The 23373-nt window shown below is 49.0% G+C and overlaps 1 protein-coding gene and 1 long non-coding RNA gene across 19 annotated transcripts in view; one reads left to right on the forward strand and one right to left on the reverse strand.

Annotated features, from left to right (window-relative positions):
• CACNA1D (calcium voltage-gated channel subunit alpha1 D) overlaps positions 1–21112 on the reverse strand; it is a 302856-nt gene extending 281744 nt beyond the window's left edge. For 8 of the 18 annotated variants that reach the window (XM_025456197.3, XM_025456196.3, XM_025456182.3 and 5 more), the window contains exons 1-3: positions 20711–21109; positions 18458–18767; positions 14404–14509 (exon numbers count right to left, since the gene is read on the reverse strand). In XM_025456197.3, the coding sequence (XP_025311982.3) occupies positions 14404–14509; positions 18458–18767; positions 20711–20777 (483 nt within the window). In that variant the 5' untranslated portion in view covers positions 20778–21109. Of the gene's footprint in view, positions 1–14403; positions 14510–18457; positions 18768–20710 lie in introns of all 18 variants that reach the window. The other 10 variants (XM_025456181.3, XM_025456178.3, XM_025456183.3 and 7 more) reach the window with 4 other exon arrangements.
• A 616-nt stretch (positions 21113–21728) lies between these two features.
• Positions 21729–22510, forward strand: LOC112665918 (uncharacterized). Its single transcript, XR_003140602.2, has 2 exons — positions 21729–22011; positions 22183–22510. It is a non-coding gene; the product is annotated as an uncharacterized LOC112665918 (long non-coding RNA).
• The last annotated feature ends 863 nt before the right edge of the window (positions 22511–23373 follow it).

Raw genomic sequence — 23373 nt, forward strand, 5'->3', positions numbered from 1 at the left:
CAGCTGCAAGCTGGGACTGTATTCATCGTTTCGATTTCTCATCACACACAAAAGGAAGCGATATTGAGAGTGAAGAGGTGATGTTAACTATGCTCTATTCACACTTAGAACCAGGAAATCGCATCTGCTTGCCTATGGGGCTGACTGGGTCGCAAGCCTATCCAGTACCAGGTGAAATAGTTTGTGGTTTGCATTTCAGGAGCACAGTGAATTCCACAACTCTCAAGGAGCTCAAGGAAGTCAGCACTTCGAATGACAGCTGGTCTTTGAAAATCATGAAGGGTGAGGGTGGGTCCCTCAAGCTTATACCAGACTGGTTTGGTTCTCTGCCCACACCGGCAGCCTCTCCCCAGCATCATCACTGTGGCTGTGCCGGCAGGTGTGGCTTCCCTTCTGTGTGGGGCCCCCATGTGGCAGTGAGGTCACGGGGAGATGAGTGGATCTGGGAGTCAGCCTTGCACTGCCTTCCAATGGGATCCAAGGAAAGGTGAAGCCGGGTCCTCTCCATGGAGTCACTCAGTAGACAAGACGGATGCTTTGTACATGTCCCCAGCTTTCCGGCCCACAAAACATGTTCACACACATCCCAATTGGGCTTTCCTTCCCTACTCTAGGACCAGGAAGGACAGCAGGGGTCACAGGGAGAACACGAATTCAAGGCCACAACACCTGCCTCCTAATTCAGCATTCTTCCCACGACGTGGCTCATATACACAACATGGCTCATACACATGGCAGGGCACAACCCAGAAGCAATGCGGGACCTGCATGGCCACAGGACCTGTTTATAATCTCAGGGTCTTAGAATAATCCAGGGAACCCCTGAGCTTCATCTGTCTTATCTGCACGATGGAGGTGGCAGTCCCGACTGCATGACTGGTTGTGAAGACCGGGCAAAAGAGGTGTAAAATGCTTCACCTGGTGCCAGAAATCTAAGGGTGCAGAGTTCAAGGCACAGGCCCTACTAGCTCACTGCACAGAGGGCAACACGCTCTCATCCAAAACGTCGGTGTGGCCACCAATACCAATCCCAGGACCCCCCAAGTCAAACTTGGTCTTTCTGTTTTCAGCCACTGAGGACTTTGAACACAGGCTCCCCACTGCTGGAAATGCTGATCTCAGCACTAGGCAAGCTCAACGGCAGCCTCTGGGTGCCCAGGCCCCCACACATCTCTCTCCTCTACTGCCAGCAAGCCCAGAGCTAGGAGCAGCCACCAGCCCCTACCTGAAGAGCATTCAAGGCTGTACCCCTCGCCCCACCCCCATGCAATGAGCACAAGGGCCGGAAGGTACAGTGGTCACAAAAGAGCACAGGGGTTCAGCAGGCATGGCCTGTAAGTGGGATTGAAAAGCTCTCACAGCACCCCAAAAGGAGAATTCACAGGGTCCCCCAACACTCAGACACTGCTGAACCCTGAACCTCCCTGGGAAGTAAGAGCCTCTCCCTGAGCATTCCTGACAAAGTAAACCGTGTCACTGGCAAACTACAGCTCACTCACGTGTTCTTTTATTGACTCCTCACAAAGACTCCATGCTGGACAGGACACAAGTATTATCATCCCCACCTTACAGAGAAGGAAGCCAAGAACAAGGGAGGGAAGAGAAGGAGTTCAGTCACAGAGCTAGTGAGGAGAGACCTGGGACCCAGATATAGCTTGCCTTCCTCTGAAGCCTCTGCTCCCCTAAAGAGAGGACACGGGCTGAAGATAGGAAGGTGAGGAGGCAAATCGGGGCACCCCCCACAGGCCTAAACAAGCAAGGCCTGGTGTAGAAGGAAGGAAAAGATGTAGCACCTGAGGTTTGTAGGGTTCCCTTGCCCAAATCATTTTCCATCCTGTCAACGTAAGCAAGTGTTACTTCACTAGTCCCACGTCACAGGTGAGGAAAAGGAGGCCAGGAACCACATGCAAAGAGCCAGGAACAGCCTGGGCTCTAGGGAGCCTTAGTTCTGGTGAGTCCCGTACCATCTGTAGGACTCATTCTCCCACCAGAGCGATGAGCAGAGAGGACTCCTGAGGCCCAAGAACACAGCATAGTGGGAAAGGCCAGAGAGGTCTGCGTCCTACCTCTGCCACTTGCTGTCAGGTCGCCCACCCTTCCGGCCCCAGCAAGGCCACCTCCTCTGTGAAGTGTGAGTAATGCTCACAAGGTAGCCGTAAGACGGAAATCAGATGCCCTGATGGGAGCACCTGTGGGGCTCGAGGGATGGTCGTTATTCCAGTTCCAGACATCACCCAATCTTCCTGTCTGAGCCGCAGCAGTCAGGCCAGAACTCTCAACACCTGTTTTGCTCTTTAGAGCTTGTTTTCTTTCCTCTTCTGAGTAACATTTAAATCAAGACACGGTCAGGAGTCTCCCACCTGGGCTGAGCAGGAACAAGATGCAGCTGGTAAGCAGATTCCTAGTTAGCTAAGAAAGTAGTCTGTGCAGACACCCCCAAGCCTCATGGGAGGGTGTTGAGCTCTGGACTTTTCTACCCTGCCTCGAGATGACTCACTGTGCAGAGGCAGCCTTCAGCCTTCCCAGCTGTGGTAAAATCAGATCCTGACCATTACACCAGCCCCTTTTCTTTACCCTGTGTTCCTAGGGCAAGAAGCAATCCTCTGCGGTTGTCTAAGCAAAGGCCGGGTATGGTCCTGGCCTAGGTCTTCTTCCTGTGATAGGGAGGCTAACTTTCAGGCACTTCCTCACCAGGGACATCCAAAAAGCCTCCAGGACCACTGCCGTCTTAGACTGGGTCAATCTGGCAAATAGCCTTCCAGAGAATGGCTTTGAAGAGCAAACCCTCGACCCAGCAAACCACCCAGGAAACTTCTCTAGCTTGGCGTACCCAGTCCCCACTCTGCCACTCGCTCACCAGGTCAGGAGGAAGTAGGTCTGTCTTCCCAAGCCCCAGCTTCTTTCTTGGTCTCTAAGGCTAAGAACAGCCATCCCTACTTCACAAGACTGTGTGGAGGCTTAAGGACATGTCACTGTGGCTCATGCTAATAGCGACAACCCACAGTGACACCATGTTTTCTAGCAGCCAGGGCCTGCGCTAACCACCTAAGCCACTTTATTTCCTCTTCCACAAAAAGGAACAGATTCAGCTCAAAAAAAAAGCAGGCTTCTGGTCATAGGTAGTGAACAGCAAAGCTGCAGACTGAACCTGGTCTGACTCCAGAACCCATAATCTAGCTGCTTTGCCCTACAACTGTGGGAGCACAAACGCTCCCACACTTTCCACTTGCAGGTAACGCTTTTCGAGAATTAAAATGCAATCAAGTCTACTTAATACCCAAATTTAAACTGCACCCTGATTCTCTCCAGCCACAATTCCCACCTGGAAATGCCTATGGGTGGTGGGAATGAGATGGCATGAGAAGTTTCTATGCCAGCCCACGAACCTAGATTCCAAACAACAACCAAAATTACAAATGTGAAACCTGCCCTGAGGACCCACCTTGGTGTTCTGATGCTGCTCTGCCCCCTTGGCTTCACGCTCTACTGAGCGTTAAGACAGCATCAGCCACGAGCCTCAGGTTCCCCCCACACACAGCCCAGTGGAGGAGTGTGGGCTCTTAAGCCAGGAAGCCAGGTGTGAACCCTGGCCCTGCCAATCCCTAGGCCTTGTAGCCTCGTGTTAACAATTTAGCCACTCAGAGCTTTTTCTCCTCGTGCCTCAGCTTGAGGAAGACTCCTTGGGAGTTTAGGAGAAAGATTCAGTAAGAACTGAAGGCTATTATGTATACAGAGCCCCCCATCCCCACCCCCACCCCTGGCTCAGTCGATGTCAGCCATGAGCTAGTAACAAAGGCAATGATCTCCAAGCCTCCGGTTACTGGCGAAAGGTAAGGAAGGGGCACCTGCATGGCTCAGGTGGTCAAGCGTCTGTTTTTGGCTTGGATCATGACCTCAGGGTCCTGGGATGAAGCCTCACACTGAGCTCCCTGCTCAGCAGGGAGTCTGCTTCTCCCTCTCCCTCTGTGCTCACATGTGTGTTCTCAAATAAATCTTAAAAAGGGGCAAGGACACAGGGAATACTACCCACACTAGAACAAAGTAACAGAGAAACTGGTGATGCTCTCTGGCCCTCAAGCTGGCCAATGCCCTGAGTCTTTCCATAAGATAACGTGGCTATTTACGGTCAAAAGATTCCTGAATGTTGGTATGCATGAACAAAGGGAATAATTTCTAAACTAACACAGGGGAAAGAGTGATCAAAAGTCTCTTTGGGAAGATAAACAAAAATCAAGGAGAGAATTCAAACTCCATGGAATGCCCAGCATGCTAAGAAGAGAATTCTTTTGTCATCTGATGTTTCGGCGGTCCCGCCTGCCTCCACTGCCCCCAGTATTCACCCTGCCCAGTCAGAGGGGAAGTGCCTGGCTTCAACTGGATCACAGCTATAAGTGGAGGGCTTGGGAAGAGACACACCAGGAGACAGGAGACTGGGCCTAGGCCCCCACTTGGTTCCTCTCTCACCCTGGGACCCTGGGCAAGTCGACTGCTGAGTGTGAAAGGAACACATCCATCCAGAGGTCTCTGGGACCCTTTCCAATCCCAATCTCAGCCGGTCTGTGATTCGAGTCCAGCCACTCACGGTAAAGGAGAACCCACCATCTAACCCACGTACCGCTGTCCCATGCGGTTTCCCTGCTGTCAGCGAGCTTCCCAGCTGGCCCAGCGAACACACAGTAGCGCCTTCTCTACCAGGACCACTCTAGGTCCACCCCGCGTGCCCTTCTAGAAAAAGACCTCTTAACCACCCCCCTCTTACCAAATTCTTGCTGGGTGTCACTACTTCCTTGAATTCTAATTCAGAATTGTAGATGTTTTCACTTCATTTCCTCCTGATAAAACCTTCAAAAAGAGCTTTAGATTGATTCACCATTAATTTATATTTCGACAATTCGGAATTTGTGAAAGCCCAAAGAGAAGTTCATTTTTGCATTATCGTGGAAAACGGACTAAAGGGGCTAATTACTGGCTGTTTTTGTACAATTTAAAAGCAGTCATTTAAATATAAACATTCATTATGCTTCATTGTTCTCTATTTACTGAAGAGCATTCAAGGATGTCTTTTTAAAAAATATATTGGTCACTTCGTCGGAGTAAAATAACAAAAGCACATCTCTTCAAGCTTGAGGGGTTTGGAGGGGTTTTCTGCACTTAATTCATAGCATCCTTTTATAGTCTGACTTAAACAAGTCAGGACAGGAAGCAAATGTGTTTAATGGTCTCTGTTTTACACATAATAAATGCTCGAAAAAGTGCTTTATGCATGATTTCCCGATTGCAGTGTTAAACTGCTCTTTTTCATCTTCCCAGCTCTACTTCTATAGCAGTTTGTATCATCAAAAAGCAAAGCTCTCCTAGCGCACAGAAGCGCCTTCCTTACGCCACCGCAGTTCAGTGTTGCGCGCTCACCCTTCAGCAACCGCGAATCCAGAGGCCAGCTGCTCGCACGCAGGGCCTTTCTGACTCTTCAACAAAAGCACAGCGACGACAGGGCTCACCATGCCTGACAGGGTACTTTGTACAAGGACCCACGCTGCACATTCCTCCTTGGATTCAGTTCCTAAAAAGTGCTTCTCTGAATGAATGCAGCTGCTTCCTATTGTTGAGAGGATAAAAGCCGTGGAAGTTAGGCTGGGCCTCCTCTGGCCACCACTGCTGGAAATCCTAGCGGCCAAATCCGTGCCCAGGTGTTAGCAATCCATCAGCTTCGAGGGCCACCGCCTCCGCAGGGCAGGTCTACTTTGTTTGGATTCCACACTGCCTCATCTGGCATCAACTTCCCTTCCCTAGGCCACCTCAGAGCTTTTGGAAGGGGGGCGGGGGGCATAAACCCTATCATAAATACCCTAAGAACAGCAGGATTGTACTATGCCTGAAAATAAAACAATAACGACAACAACATGGGACAGTAGAAACAAACCAGGTGACATTTTTCTTCCCCAACTGAAAGGAACATAAAGGCAGTGTTCATCTTGAACCTGTAAGCAAGCAAATACTCCAAAACTAAGAATCCAATTTTTGTATCAGTAACTTCTTTACCTATTAGCTACCTAGAATGAATGTTTCACTTGAAAGCACTACAGTACCCAAACGTGTGACAAAGGACTTAGGCAAAGTAACAGGAAGGAATCATAAGCTCTGGGGCCTTCCGTCTGGATCTGTGGTTCCAAAGAGATGAGAAATCTAGTGCTCGGGGCTTGTGGACCTCCTGCTCTACCCAGAGGCTCCGGAGGCCTAACCAAACATCCAAAGAGGAAGGTTGAACCCTATTCCCAACATTTCCTTTCCCATAGCCCGAGACAGAAAACACATAAGGGCACTGTCAGAGTTAAATGACAGCGGATCTCAAGGAGATGTGGGGGCGGGAGTTTAAATCGATACAGGCTTAGTGGAGGGCGATGTGGCAGCAAGGAAGGAAATTAAACATGCACTATCCTCCCACCCACAGAGTTGACTTCTAAGTACTTACCCCAGAGAAGTGTTTCCTTGTATACACAGAGGAGTGCATAGGAGGATATTCGGCGCAGTCCTGTTTGAGATAGCAGAACTGCAGGAACTAACCTAAACGCTCCTCAGACAGAACAAGTAAACCACGGCACATTCATACAGGGAATATTTTACACCAGCACCAAGTGGTTAGATCTCTGCATGCAGATATGGAAAGATCTGTAAGATACGTCACGTGGGGGGAAAAAAGAAGCTATTTCATACACGCATTCTGTTCCCACTGGCGTAAAATTTAAAATACCCAAACTAAATAGACACACCCTTTAAAATGCACAGGTTGCAACACACACGTACACGGGGAAAAGCAGTTCTAGATGATCACACCAAACTGATGACTGAGTAGAACGAGCTAGAGAGGCAAAAAGGGACTGCGACTTGATAGTGTTTTCATTGTCTAGAGGAATGCATTCGTGCAAATCTTGAATGATGATCTGTTGTAAGAATGCAAGGTAGGGAAAACAAAGCAGGTTTTTCTCCCACCCTGTGTGGTGGGTTTTCCTGGGCACGCGAGCCTCAGTGGCTTGGTCTATAGAAGTCAGGGACACAAGAGCCTCACATCAAGTCTCAATATAATATCTGTTGAATGATGGTGCCTTGACTTCCTGTCTTTTAAACAAGGGTCCTTACAGCTCTATAAAATTATCTGTGAGCACGCTGTGCTAGACTTCTCCATGGACACAGGAGGCAGGGAGAGGTGGGAGCCTTCCACCCGCTTCGAAGCCCCTCCCTTCCTCCCAGGCTGGGTCCACCTGCCAGCCACAGGTGCCCTGAGCAGCCTGCAGCCTGCCTTTTCTCCATCAGGTCAGCCTCCCATCTCCCTCCAGCCTGCCCTCAAGGTCACTCTTTCAATAATTTCAACAGATGTCCTGTTATTTCTAGAATTACCACTCAGCCAATAAGGAGAAGGATACAGAATTGACAGAAAGAATTGCTTGGAGGTTCAGGAAAAGCAAGTCATTTTCCCCAGCCTCGGCAATGTCTGGGGGCCTGCTTAGTGAAAGTCACCAGAAGGTTTCACCCTTGAAGGTGTGTGTCAAAAACACCCATCCATCCATCCACCCACATTCCCCCCCACCATACACAAACACACACACACACAGGACTAGTCACCTCAGGCAGTTCCTCCTTCAGTCTCATCTTGAGCTTTGCTCACTGTGTCCTCCTCCCCACCACCAGGCATGGCCAGCTTTGCCTACGCAGCCACACAGCCTTACTGTCCACAAGCACCCCAGCTGCAAGAACTCCAATCCCACTTGAATGAAGAAAGGAAGACACCTTCTGCCACCTTTCTTCCTTTGATCCCATGGGCAAAACGGGACTTGGGGGACATATCCTGTGCTGTCACTGGCAGAGAACCCCCAGAGTCTGAGCACGGTAGGAGGCAAAAGCAGGAAGGCTAACATGTATTCCTGGATGACCTGCCAGTCTCCCACCCTGATCCCCGCCCCACCACCAGGACAAAGACACCCATCAACATCCCTTCCCTTGCCACCACATCTGAGCAACAGTAACACCTTGTGAGGCCCTTCCCTATAGCTCAACCACTACAGTTCCAGAGCCTCTAGAATTTCTTTTAGGGACTTTCTTAGGGGAGGAGCTGTTGGGGGTCTGTTCTGGATCCCCACCACCACTACTACCAGTATTTAACGAGACATAAGTATCTCTAGTGCTGGGCAAGTTGTCCCCTCTGAATCTGGAACTCCTCACATTTTGCAGACAGTTAAAAATTAAACTGTGATCAATCCGGTCAAAAGAAACTAGGGATCCCTGGGGTGGCGCAGCGGTTTGGCGGTTTGGCCTTTGGCCCAGGGCGCGATCCTGGAGACCCGGGATCGAATCCCACGTCGGGCTCCCGGTGCATGGAGCCTGCTTCTCCCTCTGCCTGTGTCTCTGCCTCTCTCTCTCTCTCTCTGTGACTATCATGAATAAATAAATAAAATATTAAAAAAAAAAAAAGAAACTACCCATAAATCTGCCATAGGGGTCTCTTTTTTTTTTTCTTTTTTTTTTTTTTTTTTTTGCATAATCATTTTTTAAAATACTGAACTGAGGTTAAGGTTAAGGAAGGAATGCATCTCCCCATAAGCCCTCATGCAGATGGGCTAAGGGGGGATGCACACTTCAGATGGTGTATGAGGCAAACCCAACTGCAGGCCAGCTGGACTCTGCCACAGACACTCGAGGGCTGGGGTACACGGTGGCATCCAGATACCCTCTTTTAAGCCCCTTTTCCAGCTGTCTCTGATAGGATTTCTACCTCTTGGACTTTTCAGTTAGCTAAGTTAACACACACACACTTACACTTTTTTTTCAACTAAGCCAATTTGAGTTGTGTTTCTACAACCCATAATCCAATAAGCATTAGGTAATACACCAATATATCCAAATATCTGAACTCTAACACAAGCTCATTTGTAAAGGGTTTGAGCAAGGAAGTTCAGTGTTCAAGGTATGATTATAAAACAATGATATTTGCTTTTATAACAAACTAACCAAAAGACTGAGGACCCTTTAAAAATTCTTAAGGAATTTAAATAGTACCAGATCCAAATTCTTTTTAAGAGCTGGACTTGGTCTCTGAAAAACTGTCAATACTCGATCAAAGTCCATTCAGTAAAAGATGGAGCCGGATAACTTGTTCTTTGTCAATATGAGGTAAGACTAGAAAAGACAAGTGATTATTTGTGCAGCACATAAACTGGTTTACATTTTAAGATTAGGAAACCAGCGCTGGGTAAAGCCTTACTATACAAGTCTATCTACTCTGGTCATCTTGCTGTTTCCCACCCCGACCCGCCGTCCTTCCATGAACTGTGATGCTCATGCTCACTCACAAACGGTGTACATACAACACTGAGCACAGAAGCCAGCTTACGGCCTAGGGATTTGAAAAGCATCAACAAGTACTTGTATTTCTCCTCTCCTGCTTCAGATATAAAGAGTTAAATTTGGCAAGAAAGACACAATCCTGAAATTAAGGGCAAACTCTGACAGGTGTTTCCTGGGATTCTCATTAATATTGGACAATGAAAGTCAGCCTCTCAGGCAAACATTAATCATTAGCCAATTGTTGAAAATTAACTACTGATCCATAAGGACATCACCACGAAGCCCTTGTACAGCCATTCATGTATTTATTCCCTCATTTCACATGCATTTCCTGGTGCCTACTATGGGCCAAGCACAGGGTTAAGTTCTCAACACTACAGAGACGAATCAGATGCCAGCCTCTGTCTCTAGGAACACATATCACTTACTAGCTGAGTGAGCCAAAGAAGCAGGCCGGCAGACCCCAGAGCACATGGGCAGAGCCACCACACACCAAACCACTCCCCATTGCGGGTATAAAATGAGGCAGAAAGGGGCTAATCTCTGTAAAGAGGAGAGTTTACCATGTCCATAGGAAGGCAGAGGGAAAGCAAGTATTTAAACACAGGCAGGTGGGGTGGGAGGCAGGAGTGGATGAGGCTCAGAGGAGGCTGAGCTGAGAAGGCAGCACATGAGCTATCCTAGAAGAGAGAGAACCTGGTCGCGCAGAAATAAGGGCACACAGTTCAAACAGAAAGATAATGAAGCAAAGACACAGGGTGGAGCAGGTACAGAAATAAAACCCACCTTACAGGCTAAGCCCAATGAACCAAGTTATAAAACTGTGTTTCAGTAATTCCCACTATCTGCAAAAACCATGAGATGCTAAACTATATGGCCACACAGATCCAATGAGCTTGCTTTTTAAGCCCAGGAAACGTTGTGCATTGGGATCTCAGCCGTGGAAGAGAGAATGTAATCAAAGTACACTGTCCCACAACATTCCTGGCCATTGTAAGGCATCTTACAATGGTCCCACTGCCAAGGGTCCACGGCTAGCACGGCTGCTCAGAGAGGCTCCCACCACTCGCCTACTCTGAGCACAAAATGTGCTATAGCGATGGCTCAGCTCTGAAACCCAGCTCCCAGAGCACCTTAAGCCAGAGGTGCTTGAGAAGCAGAGTCACAAGACCCCAAGCTCTTCAGGAATAAGCACTTACAACTTTCCACCCACTCACAGCTAAGGACCTCCAAGGAGTCCACAGAGAGACCTGCCACCCGAGGTAATCCTGAACATAGCTCAGAGGAAAGAATGCGGGAAGTGCTTCTCCTCGCGGTCACATCAACAACACATGTTTACTGAACAGCTACTTCATACCACACCGTTGGGGATTCCAAAATGATTGACTAAGAATTGTATTCTGAAGATGCTTAATAAGATAGAGATAGGATGAAAAAAAAAAGATAAGAGATAGGATGTGCATATGAAGAACGAAAACATAGGGCATTTTATGCAGGAAGATCCACAAGAGAGGTTCAGATAGGAGTGTTACTTTGGGTGAGGGTCAGAAAAGCCCTCGCGGAAGAGACGTAGTTTGAGATGATTCCTGAACACCTCCCGGGTCTGAAGAAGAGGCACAGCAGATGGAGAAAGGGCCAGAAGGTAGGCAAGCATGTAACAGAAGAGTTTATGGGTGAGCAAATGGGGGAGGGGTGGGGAGAGGGCCAGGAGGTAGGCAAGCATGTAACAGAAGAGCTATGGGTGAGCAAATGGGGGAGGGGTGGGAGGAGGCCCTGAAGGAGGGGTTCAAAAAGCCCTCTGTGGCTGGTGTCATTCGTAGACATCAGGGGAGGTCTGAATTGGCAGATGAGCACCCCGATTTGGGACAGTTCTAATTTGAGGTGACTTCGCAGTACAGAGAGCAGGGCTCAGCTTGGGGCTGGGTTGTATCAGGAACAGGTGGCAGAGACAACTTCACCAAGTCAGTCTGTGCATGAGAAACTGAAGGCTGGGAGGCAAAATAAAGTGTTCTTCAGTACAGTGAAGATGAGTATTGTAAGCAGCCCTGCTCTGGCACTCCAGAAAGCAGAGCTCCCTCACCCCCTGCTCCCCACCCCAGGCTTAGAAGAAATTAAATAATGATACACACTTTCAATAAGTGGAACTGAGGAGCTAGCACTACAGACTGCGCCAAGAAGGGTCTCACTGTGGGAACTCAATTGTACGGTTTCCATGGCTTCAACCTCCACTAGTCCCTACAAGTCCACAAATGAAACTGCATAGAAACTTGAGATTGTTTATACTTAAAAAAAAAAAAAAAAAAAAAAACCCTAACCCTGGGAAAGCTTGCTCCCCCCCAAGGTTGTCTCCAGATTCCCAAAGCTGGCTCAGTTACACACAACTCAGACCAAACACACATTGGCCCGATGGGGATGGCCACCTTTCTTACCCAATAGAAGTAATCGTGTTACCACAAATGACCTGTAACAGGCAGAAACTGCTTGGCACAAGGCTGGCTCTAAGGGTTCAGCGTACACATCTCCCACAGAGCGACAAAGCAAAGAAAACCACCAGCTCCCTGACATGTGCAGCTCTGCAACCCGTATCAGTCTCTGCCCTTTGATTTGCCATTCACGTTAACGGAAAGGTATTTACTACAGATAAAAAATAAACTTCGTTCAGCTGCGTCTAAACTGATCCCAAAAATAGAGCAATCACTTTGGTACAAATTGGGTCAAATGTATTAAAAAAAAAAAAAAAAAAAAAACCTGGCTCCCTGGCGGGAGCACTGACATGGCATGGGACCTCGCTAAGAGTCAGGGGAAAATCCACTAAGATCTTCCCTTCCCACAGTGGTAAAGGAAATATTTAAAGAGTCAAGCAGAGAATAAACTCATCTGGCCATGTGACCATCCAAGTGAAACAAGACAGAAACTCAAATGCTGGAGTTTCATAACGGTAAGAGGTCAAAGGCATATATGTTGGTTTTTAGAAAGGCCTGCCAAACTAATACACTGCCTCCCTCCCCCATGCCTTAAAATACCACTGTTTAAGAATTGTCAAGAAAGCATCCGCTGGGAGGGATTGCAAGAAAGAAGAGAGATTTATCCATTTCCTATATTTTACTCCCTTACTCATCAGCTGAGAAATCCAAATGGTCTGATGGCAGATATGAGCGCCCTGAATTTCCCTGGGAAAAAATCAGAATATTAATTGGCTTATACACACAGCTACATTAATTATTCCATTGATCTGAATTAATCTGCCTTTCTGAAAGGTATTTATTTTCTAAGTTTGTTTAATCATGTTCTCTTGAGCTACAAAAAGCAACAAACTGGGTCACCATCCATGTGGTTAAATTTGGTAACAAGGCTGACACCATCTGTGGCCTAGACTCTGATGATCCATCCCCATTGATGGGGGCTTTTCACCACTTCTGCTCTTCCTTTAAAGTGATCATCCAATGTCAACATGTCTAGGACCAAATCAGAAACTGTTTAAAATATCCCAAAGCACACAAATCACCTCTAGTATACTGTACCATTAGCACACTAACAGTATATGTGTATCCAACTCCCGTTGAGTTGTATTTTCAGTAGCAATATCCAAAAGATTTTTACATTCTCTAGAAATCAGACTATAAAAGCCCAAATAAGAACAGACATTATATATATCTTATATATCTGACATAGGCCACAACATTTTAAGGGTAGCATGAAATCCTGTATATAAACCGTTAAGGCTAAAATCACAAGAGTATCATGTTAGTAACTTCAGAACCCAGGAAAGCCCCCCCCCCCCCACACACACACACACTAGTTCTGCCTTTATACCACTCACTTAGTTGCAAATAGCCACCCTACTAAAATACAGCTTCAATATGAGAAACCAGAAACAACTGAATCTAGCTAAAAGAGGAGAAAGCAAACAAAGAGAGAAAGCTCCCCATTACCCAGCACTGGCCCCCTGCTCCACCTGCCTTTCTGCACAGGCTCCCCTAAGGAGGATGCTGCAGCTCCAGAAAAAATCCTGACATGCCTTCTGAATCATCAAGAAAAGATTTTACAGAATGTCAGAGGTAAACACAATCCCAGTGACCTTCTCATCCAGACCCTTTGACAAATAGGTGAATGGCAATGCGGGAAGGATTTGGGAAATGCCCCCCAAAACACAGCTAGTTATCAGCTCAGTGGGACTAGCTCCTAGTCCCAACTCTGGTGCTCTTTAGGGCTTTCTTTCTTTCTTTTTTTCTTTCTTTTTTTTTTAAACTATATCAACCTTTCCCAAAGAAAGTCCCATAAAACACTGGTTCCGTGATGTGTTCTGCCAAAAAACTGTTTGAAGAATCCATGACCAATTACTTTTAGTGACTAGCTGAGTTAAACAAAATGAAACTGGTTTTTTAACTACAGACCTTCCCGGAGCTCTTACTGAGCTAATGTGCACTATAAATCTTTAAGGGAGCAATAAAGTATGTGGAAGTATCCCAATTTATTTAACCCTAGAATCATTTTATCTTGGGATAAAATATATCTTCATAGGATATTCCTAGTGGAATACTACACTGTATTCTCCAAATTATGTTCCATGTCGATCTATTCAGTTATATTCTGATTTTCTAGAAATGAATAGTTCACATACAAAATCTATGATAATTTTCTACTTACCAGAAAAATTGACCAAACAAAATAGCCACCACTCCTAAATAAACACCAGATTTAAAAAAAAAAAAAAAAAAAAGCAGCTAATATTATCAGGAAAAGAATGGTAGACAGCAAAAGCCTACGTGAAGAGAAAAGTTATTTTAAAATCTGCTACAAACCTCTTCCATAAAAAAGTGCCACATCTATTTATGCAAGATTCATGACTTTAAACACTTTCATTCAGTATAAATTTGAGAATACAGGTCAGAGAGAGAGAAAAAAAAAAAAAAAAAAACCACAAACAAACCCACTGTTGCAAAGCTCCAGGAAACATCACATGCATAGCTGTAAACTTCAACCACGCAGAAAGCCAGCTGCCAGTTTAAGTAGAGAGGCAAATGATAACCACACGTCAGGACAGGCGGGAACTCTAAGGATACTTACCAAGTTATGATTTGTTGAATTAGAATCATCTTCAGGGAATGGGATGTAAATAGCTAAGGCCACACAATTGGCAAAAATAGCCAATAATATAAATATGTCAAATGGTCTGAAAAATTTTGTTAAGGCATATATGTCTTATGTAAACATAAACCATTTCTCTCATCACACTCTCGATCACACCACTCTTGAATCACTTTGGAAATGAGAATTAGGCCCACGCGTCCTTTCTCGGCCGGCTGTTGTGACCACTAGGTCTCCAGCAAATATAATCGTCCGTGGTCATCTGGCAGGTCCTCCTAGCGAATGACTTTTCCATGTCCTTCCTTCCCTTGCAAGGATCACATAACGCTCTTTCTCTGCTATGCAGGTTATATTGAAACCTAAACATACATCCAACTAGGGCACCCCACGAATCGCGTCTCTGCTTCTTAAAGTTTTAAAAGTGACAAAGGCCTTAGAACACTAGGTTCCTGGCTGTTGTCGACAGAAACAGGAGCCCTCATGGGACAAGTCTCTTCCACAAACCCTTGCCTCCATGTGTTAAAGCCATTTTCTCGGGGGCTATTCCTGGCTGGGTCAGTCTCCTGTCTGGCCCCGGGCAGGCCAAGGCACCAGAACTTTCTGCATGCTACCTGTGCATGTCTCGTGGCACGTTCCAGTACCTCAGACACTGTAACAAGCAAGCCAGGCTCCAGCTCCCCTTCTGCTTCCTTTACTAATCAATGCCTATCACTGTTTCGGATTACAGCTGGACTGGAGCTCGGTTTCTAATGAGCTGTTACTGCATTCAATTTATAAACAAATTAAATAAAAAGCCATAAGAAATCAGCACCAGACACTTTGAAAGTACAATTGAACAATTCTAAATCTCGGGGGTCTGTCTGGAAGAAATCACTTTGAAGCCAGCTTGCAACAGATACTTGCTTCAACATTCAGTGTTATTAAGAGACATTGTCAAAACTGGCAATGCAAAATTTGGCTTCTAGAATGACTGTTTTTCTTCTTCTGGCTTTCAGGCTTTCCGAATGCAAGGTTTCTGAGCACCAACATAATCTGCAACTTGGGGGGCGGGGGGCGGGGAGCTTAATTTTATAACCGTGTTTCTCCCATAACCTCACCCAAAAAAGGCAAAACCACTGGTTTAACTAAATATCTCCAAGTACTAAAGCTTTGAGGAGGTGAACAGACCCTTCTCCATTCATCCTGATATCATTCCCGGAAATCCAAAAATGCTAAAGGAAACAAAGGCATCTTACTCACTGGGGATATCCTGAATCTCATGAAGAAACAGCCCCTTAAAGAGCTTTGACACTCACCACAATAAAGACATGAATGACATTCTTCTCTTACTAATTTTGAGGGGTTTATTTTTAAAGCCAATTAGCTTTCATTCATATTTATTTTTTAACTCATCTCGTATTATAAAATCTCTTATCCAAAGATCTAACCTTAAGACAGTTCTCCTGCAGAAGACTTCAGGATCCTCTTCACTTTTCCTTTTTTGCAGTTCCTACTGAAATTTTAAAAGCCAACTGCCCCAGGATTATTCTACATAGAAACACACCTGTGGTCTCTCCCATCCCCCATACCACCATTCTTCCTTTTGTAGTTCCCAATACTAAATGACAGGCCAGCAAATCTGAAAAATACCAATGCTATTCAGGAAAACCAAACACAATTTTGTTTTTCCTTTGTGCTGGTCCGGTCTCAGTTGCCAGGTGTTGGTGGATACTATCTCACTGCCACAAGATTTTCACAAGCCAAGCGGAACAGAGAGACAGAGAAATAGATGGATCTGCTCCTAAAAATTCCTTCTGATAAGGTGAACCCTCCTCATTCTCCCAAGATGCAGGACACTCTACCTCATCTGGGCGTACAAACCAATGAGGCTCTCACTCTCCCAGGGCTGACTGGGCCTGCACAGCTGGCTTTCGGAGGATTTCTCTAACATGCTCCCTGAACTAGAAGGGAACTGTCACTGGGAAAGACAAACAGATCACATGTTGTTTAAAGATCTGCTCTACAGCGCAGCCCCGGTGGCTCAGGGTTTAGCGCCGCCTTCAGCCTGGGGTGTGATCCTAGAGACGGGGATCAAGTCCCACGTCGGGCTCCCCGCATGGAGCCTGCTTCTCCCTCTGCCTGTGTCTCTGCCTCTCCCTCTCTCTGTGTGTCTCACGAATAAATAAATAAAATCTAAAAAAAAAAAAAAAAAAGATCTGCTCTACAGACTGTCCCATTTGTAGGCAGGCTTCTCCCTGGATTGGCAGCCACATCCCCTCGTTCCTATACATACGTGTCTGGCCATGCTGGAAAAGTCGGCAACAAGATCCAGGAATTCAATCCGTGCACATACATTGCTATATACAAATTACTGTGCACGATGAGAAACAGCACCAGGCCTCCCACCTCACTCCACAAGAAGTCAATGACCCCGGAGAGGTCTCTGCTCACTCAGAGTCACGTCAAGCCAACCTCAGGAGGAGGCGATCTTTCTGGCTGAGTGCAACCATGCTTCTGACCAGAGCGATGCCACTGAGGCACATCCTATGCACCTAGCTGCCTCCAGGCTGATGGTAGTGTTCATTCTCAGACTGGAAAAAAACTTACAGAGAAAATATATCCACGCAACCTCAGCTATGTGAGAGACACCATAACTCCCCCTAGAGAAGAGGCATCTGTTCTCAAAAGGAAAAGCACATGAAAACCCCTCAAACCTTATCCTTGCATTTGGCTGCCCTCTCCAAAACCTTTCTGGACAAAGTTACCTCATTTTAATTCGTGTCCGTAACCTCAGAAAAGAGCCAGCTACAACAGAAGGCATGCAAAGAACTGCCTAGCTGGGTCCTTGGGGTTATAAGGGAGTTTTGGCCTCACCTTCCAGGTGGTGGTCAATATCCCTCCTTCTTAGCCCTTTCACCCTGGGCGCTGTGGGGGAAGCCCTACACTCACACTGCTTCCTATGGTTAGGAGCTACTCCAAGGCTCCTGTTGGTCCCAAATACACTTCTGGGAAAAGGAAATGCTTTGTTTTACCCAGACCAATGAATCATCTGACTAATTAGAAAGCCATTTGCTCAGAAAGGAGGCCTCAGTCAACCTCTTCTGGAGGGTGGCAGTAATTGGAGACTTGGCCTCTAGAATTGGGGAAGGGGGTGGGCAGGCCAAGCACCCTAGTTTTCCAAGATCCGGGACGTCACAACCATCCTGGGGCATTTGGAGTTCAGTTTTAAAAATACAAAGGAGACACCCAGAAATGCAACTCCAGTCCAAGGACACAGACAGAATGTTTTATAAAGGCAGCAACTGCAAATTCCCCCACTGACAGACTGCTCTCTAACTCACAAGGGCTCAGGAAGAAGAGGCGCACACAAGCCTCTCCCTCCACACGCTCCCTCACGCTCACGTTTCAAATGCTTTTTTGGAACATGTCAAAAGGAAATTCCAGGAAGTCATAGCATTGAAGAGCAAATTGCTCCCTCCCTATGAAGCAAGTGTTCATATTTGTAGCTACCTGAACAATCAGAATCGGCAAATGTCAAAGCTAGAAGCAACCTTAGCAGTAGTTGGAGTTTCGGAAACAAATTCTAAACATCAGAATGAGAAGATGCCACTAAAGGTCAAAAATGTATTCATTTCTAGCAGAGTCTTGTACAGTCTTTTTGTTTTAAATCAGCGTACCTTATTTGCAATAGCTTCAATGCATATCACTGCTCCAAAAGCAATGGTGGGTTTAAACTCCCCATCTCATGGTGACCAAAGGTCAGTTTCCTCTTTAATTACCACTTTGAAGTTTCAGGCTATATCCCCCACCTCCATCACTACACACACACACACACACACACACACACACACAGCTAAATATAACCATAGAGCAACCCCTTGGCACCCTGAGGAGATAGGAAGGTATATACAATGCAACCCTTTACATACAGCTTTTCTGTTGCTCACATTCCAGACTGCTACGACTTTGTAAGTGCCATTTCAGAAAGCAGATCCTTTTAAAGAACAGATGGTAAAAGAGAAACAAGAAAGACTTCCCCCCAAAAAAAGGATACTTCCATTCCACTATACTAATGCAGGCTCTTCGGATGGGGTTATTGAGTGACAAACAGAAGAGGGCGCGGGCAGGTCGGCTGTTGGACGAGTTACCCTGTTTTTTGCTCTTGGCGTATTGCTGACGTTTTCTTTGGGAGAGAGATCCCACAGGTGGGGGTGCAGAGGTGCTCATAGTTTGGGCAGCCTTGGCCTGTCTAGCAGCATCGATTGCAGCTTGCCAAGACAGGACGGTTTGCTTGGAGCTATTCGGCTGAGAAGTTGGTCCTTCACCAGAAAGAGGGAGTCTGGTGCCTCTTGCATAGTTTGCCTCTGGGAAGAGGGGAGGAAAAAGAAAAATTTAAAAACGAATAATGAGAAACCAGTGTCAGAAAAAAGCAAAAGTTGTCTCCCATCAATAACAGGGGGGTATGCTTCCCATGTTTCCATTTTGTACCTCATGTCCTAGTTTTCAGAAGCAGAAAATGTGGTCAACCAGAGCAGCCAAAGAACTCCACGTGCTGTGCCCTGAATATCAGTGGCATAGGACCACTGCTGCACAGGGGTGAGTGCCTCTCTATAACCCTGTCTTCACAAGGACTCTGCTAAGTGTCTTTCTTCAAACTGAGGTCATCCACATTTATTCCACCTTTCCTGACTTTTAAAATACATGTATCTCTTATGAGTTAATAGATACACACAATAGCTTTTCTCCAAAATAACTACCCTCCTCACCACCACCCCCCAAAAATGGCAGTGCCAATAACTCAATAGTCTTACTCATTTTCAGGGTGCCACTCCAATATCTTTGTACAGCCACAAATGCATTTTTTTCGGCATAGAAAAAAAAAATCCTGCACTAGGCACCAGGGCAATACCAAAAGCCCCATAACAAATATCTAGATTATGCACTGACACTTCCTGCAAATGAAAATTCATGATGCTTGGGACTCATTTCCTCCACAGGCTTCCGAAAACAGAAAACATCTTTAGGGCTTTTTTGCATTTTAAATTGCAGCCGCAGCAGCCAAGCCAGCATCCAGAGAAACAGTCAAGGCAGGCAGCCTGCACCCCTACACCTAGGAGAGACAGGTCCCTCAAGGCCCAGGCAGGAATCATCCAACGGTAGGCTGGCATCTAGGTACCAGGGCAGAGCCCCAAGGGGGCCTCCGTGTGCAAAGCCCCCTTCTGACTTTGGGTCAGGCCACCACCACCACCACCCGGGCAGGTGTCCCAGGCACTTGCCTACCTTGAGTCACAACCTCCTCACTGAGACACAAGTCAAAGTGAGAGTGGTGGCAAAGGCAGAGGGATGGGCGTTTACAAAACCAATTCTTGCTAAGTAAAGAAGGAGAGAGAGAGTCCAAGCCAACACAGGTCGGCCTGCCCAGCACCCGGAGCAGGGGGCCAGCAGCGCAGCCAGCAGCAGTCCCCCGCTGGGGAGGAATCCCGCAGAGCCTTCCCTTAGGCTCACCCTTGGGAATGCTGTGAGTCCACTGAGGTTGGGGGGGGGGGTGGTGCGGGGAGTGGAGGTGCGTCCCCGGCCTCCAAGGAGGAGGTAGGAGGGCTGACCAGAAGCTGCTACGGCCGCCGTCGACCCAGCCAGCCCGGCCGGCGTGGTGGCTGCACGTGGTGCCCAGGCCCGGCTGGGGAGAGGAGCCCCGGAGCGGCAGCGACTCCCCAGGCATTGCTAGGTTACCGACGTGAGCACAGCGGCGCTGGGAGCGGGAACACGCTCCACCCGACCCCCCGGCCGCGATCCCCAGACCCGGCCTCCCTCTTCCAGGGGCGGGGTGTGCTTCACCCACCGTCGCGGAGAGGGAAACCGGGCAATCCTAGAATTTTCCGGATGCCACTGGAGACCAGGGGGCGGGGAAGGAGAGGAAGGCGAGCAGAGGCTGGAAAGGGGGCTCGGGCTGGGGATTCACAACCATCCCCCTTCCCTCGCTCGGGAGCGTTGGGGGAAAGTTGAGCCCGAGGACACTGAACCCGAATCACCTCGGCCCGCCGCCCCTCCGGCGCACGGTACTCCAAGGACTCCACGGCCGCCCCCACCCCACAAATGCAGAATTAACTCTGACATTCAAGGCCTGAAGGGGAGAACGGAGTGGCTGTCACGCATCTCCCCTTCCTATGTAGATGGCACCGAGCTAGAAGCATCCTCTCCAACCCTCTCAACCCACCCAGTGCATCAGAGACGGGAGGGGGTGGGAAGGAAGAGGAGGACCATGACAAGGATGAGATTTGGCAGCGGGTGCCCAGGCTCTGCTGCTCACCGTTCGCGTGGTCCGCTTGCTGCTGCCGTTGGTGGTGCATGTTTTTCATCATCATCATCATCATCATCCACGAACATTTATTGAGCGCCTACTGTGTGCAGGGCACGGTGCTGGGCGTTGGGGCGGGTGGGGGGGAGGAACGGGCAAGGGGGTTTACCAATAGGTAGGAGCCGCGGTCCCTGCCCTTATGGTCGCTTCGGCAGGGGGTGGGGAGGGACGGGGACGGATAGCAGAAAATAAGAATAATTTGTAAAAACCGCTCGCCACCCACGCTCCCTCTTTTCCAAAAATGGAGCAAAATAAACTTTTTTTTAAAAAAATAAGATCAGATGTATATATTATCTTAATAATATATACATGTAAATTTTTATTGTTATTATTATTAATATTATTTTTTTTTTTTTTTTTTTTTTTTTTTTTTTTGCTGCAAAGGAGAATTGGCTTGGTGTGTCCCCCCGCCCCCCCTTCTAGCGGAGGGACGCCGCGGAGATGCCGGCCCGGCCGCCGGGGCCGCTCGGAGCGCCCCCCATGCCCGCCCGCCCGCCCGGTGCCCGGTGCCCGGTGCCCGCCGCCGCCGCCGCCGCCCGCGCCGCCGCTGGCTCGGGACCGCGGGCGCCCCGCGCTCACATCCGGGGACGGAGGCGCTCGCTCGCTCGCTCGCTCCGCGCCCGCCGCGCCGCGCCGCACGCCGGCTTCGCCCTACCGACGCTGCGCGCCCGCCGCCGTCCCCTCCTCCCCCGCCCGCCGAGCCTCCCACGGGCCGCGCCGCCGCGCCCCGCCGCGCCCCGCCGCGCCCCAGGGGCCGGGCCCGGCCCGCGCTGTCCCCGCTCGGCCCGCGCGCCCGGTGGCCGCCGCCTGGGGCTCGGGGTGCCGCCGCCCCGCCGGCTCGCAGGACCCGCGGGCGCCCGGGGGCTGAGCGCGCTCCGGCCGCGGCCGCCGCTTAACCCCGTGCGCGCCGCGGCGTGCGCCTCCCGGCTCCCCGGCGGGGGCGGGCGGGGCCTGCGGAGCCGCGGACCCGGCTGCGGATTAACCGCTCCTCCCCTGCATTTCCGCGGGGCGGGGGCCCGGGGCGGGGGGGCGGGGACGCCGCGCTCCGGCTCCCGCGCGGGCCCGGGCTCCGGCGAGCGCGTCCTCCGCACACCTGGAGGAGGCCCCGCCCCCCGGGGGCGCAGGTGCCTGCGGGCGGCCGCGGCTCCCCGCCCCCTCCGCTCCCCGCCCCCCGCTCCCCGCTCCCCTCTGGCTCCCCGTGGCGGCGGGGGATGGGGGAGCTCTGCGCCCTCGAGACCAGCCACTGCCCCCAGGTAACGGCACCTTGAGACCTAACCGCGTGTCCAGAGCGTCCCCACCTCCAACCCGCGTCGGCCCCGGCGCCGCCACTGTGGGCTCAAGGACTCAGGGGGTGACGGGGGCACTTTCCCCTCCTCCTCGTGTCTCCGCACCCACCCCCTCCCCCCACGTGTATCTGCCGGCAGGTACGAGGAAGTGAAGGCCAAGGTCCTGCCGACAGGGAGTGTTGCTGCAAGGAGCTGCTGGCCGCCGCCGAGGAGAGCAGGAGAGCGCTCTTTGGGGTGGGGGCTTCTGCGAACGGCAGCTCCTGTCTAGAAGGGAAAACGCTGTATCTGCTGGATGACTGATAGTTCTCATTTAGCGTTGAGCTGGCTGTTGGGAGAAGGGCTTCTGCTTTACTTCACAAGATTCGATTTATTTGCTTTTGTTCCGATCTGCATGTTCCCACAGCGTTTTAGAACGTTTGAGCACAGTGTCTTTAAAGCAAAAAATAAAGCAAAAATCTCAGCGTGACTGAAGAGGATAAGACGAGTTTATGGGAAGGTGCTCCTTGGCCAAAGAAAGCCTGCTGGGCATCAATTGTTCGGGCCACCTGGGGAGAGAGACTGGGGACCAAGCATAAGGCTTTCCAGGGGCCTTCCTCAGAGGGGCAGGGGACTGGAAGGGTTAAAACAGGCTCCTTGTCCTTGTCTCTTCTTCTGTTTTTAGTTTTTGGTTTTTGGTTTTTTTTTTTTTCTTCTTCTTCTCCTTCTCCTTCTTCTTCTTCCTTTTTGGGGAGGTGGAGAGGCAGGGGAAGAGCCCCGCGGCCTAGCAGTAATATAAAGCCGGCCGGACTACCTCACCTAAGGCTGCCCATGAGCCCAAATCTGAAGGGACAGAAGCTGGTTGCCTTCAAAGAACTTTCCCACCTACAGACCTTAAGTGCTGACGCAAGTATAAAATTCACACAGTTACCTGTCACTTTTGGATGGTCTAGGGCCTCGCCTCTTGGGAGACCTGTTCTGCAAAATCCCACCCTAATATTTGCTCACAATTCAGTTCAGCCAGCGACCCCTAGGCTAGGTGTGGTCAGGCCAAATTCACCGGTACATCCTCTCCCTTATGGAGATGCAGTCTAGTGAAAGAAGAAAAGCGTGTGTCCACCTGTAATACCGTGTGGAACCGAGGAGCTGTATAGGTATGATGAAAAATGCTATGCAAGCATCAAAGAGGTTCACTGTAATGAGGAAATCTGAGACGTTTTCACAGAAGACATGGCATTCTGATTCTTAAAAATTGATGAGGTGAGGAAGGGGGAGGGGTGAGCTGATGGAGCACAGGGCAATTTTAGGGCATGGAAGCTATTCTGTATGATACTGTAATGAATATAGCACACT

This window comes from Canis lupus, chromosome 20, assembly GCF_003254725.2.
Source record: "Canis lupus dingo isolate Sandy chromosome 20, ASM325472v2, whole genome shotgun sequence".
NCBI lineage: Eukaryota > Metazoa > Chordata > Mammalia > Carnivora > Canidae > Canis > Canis lupus.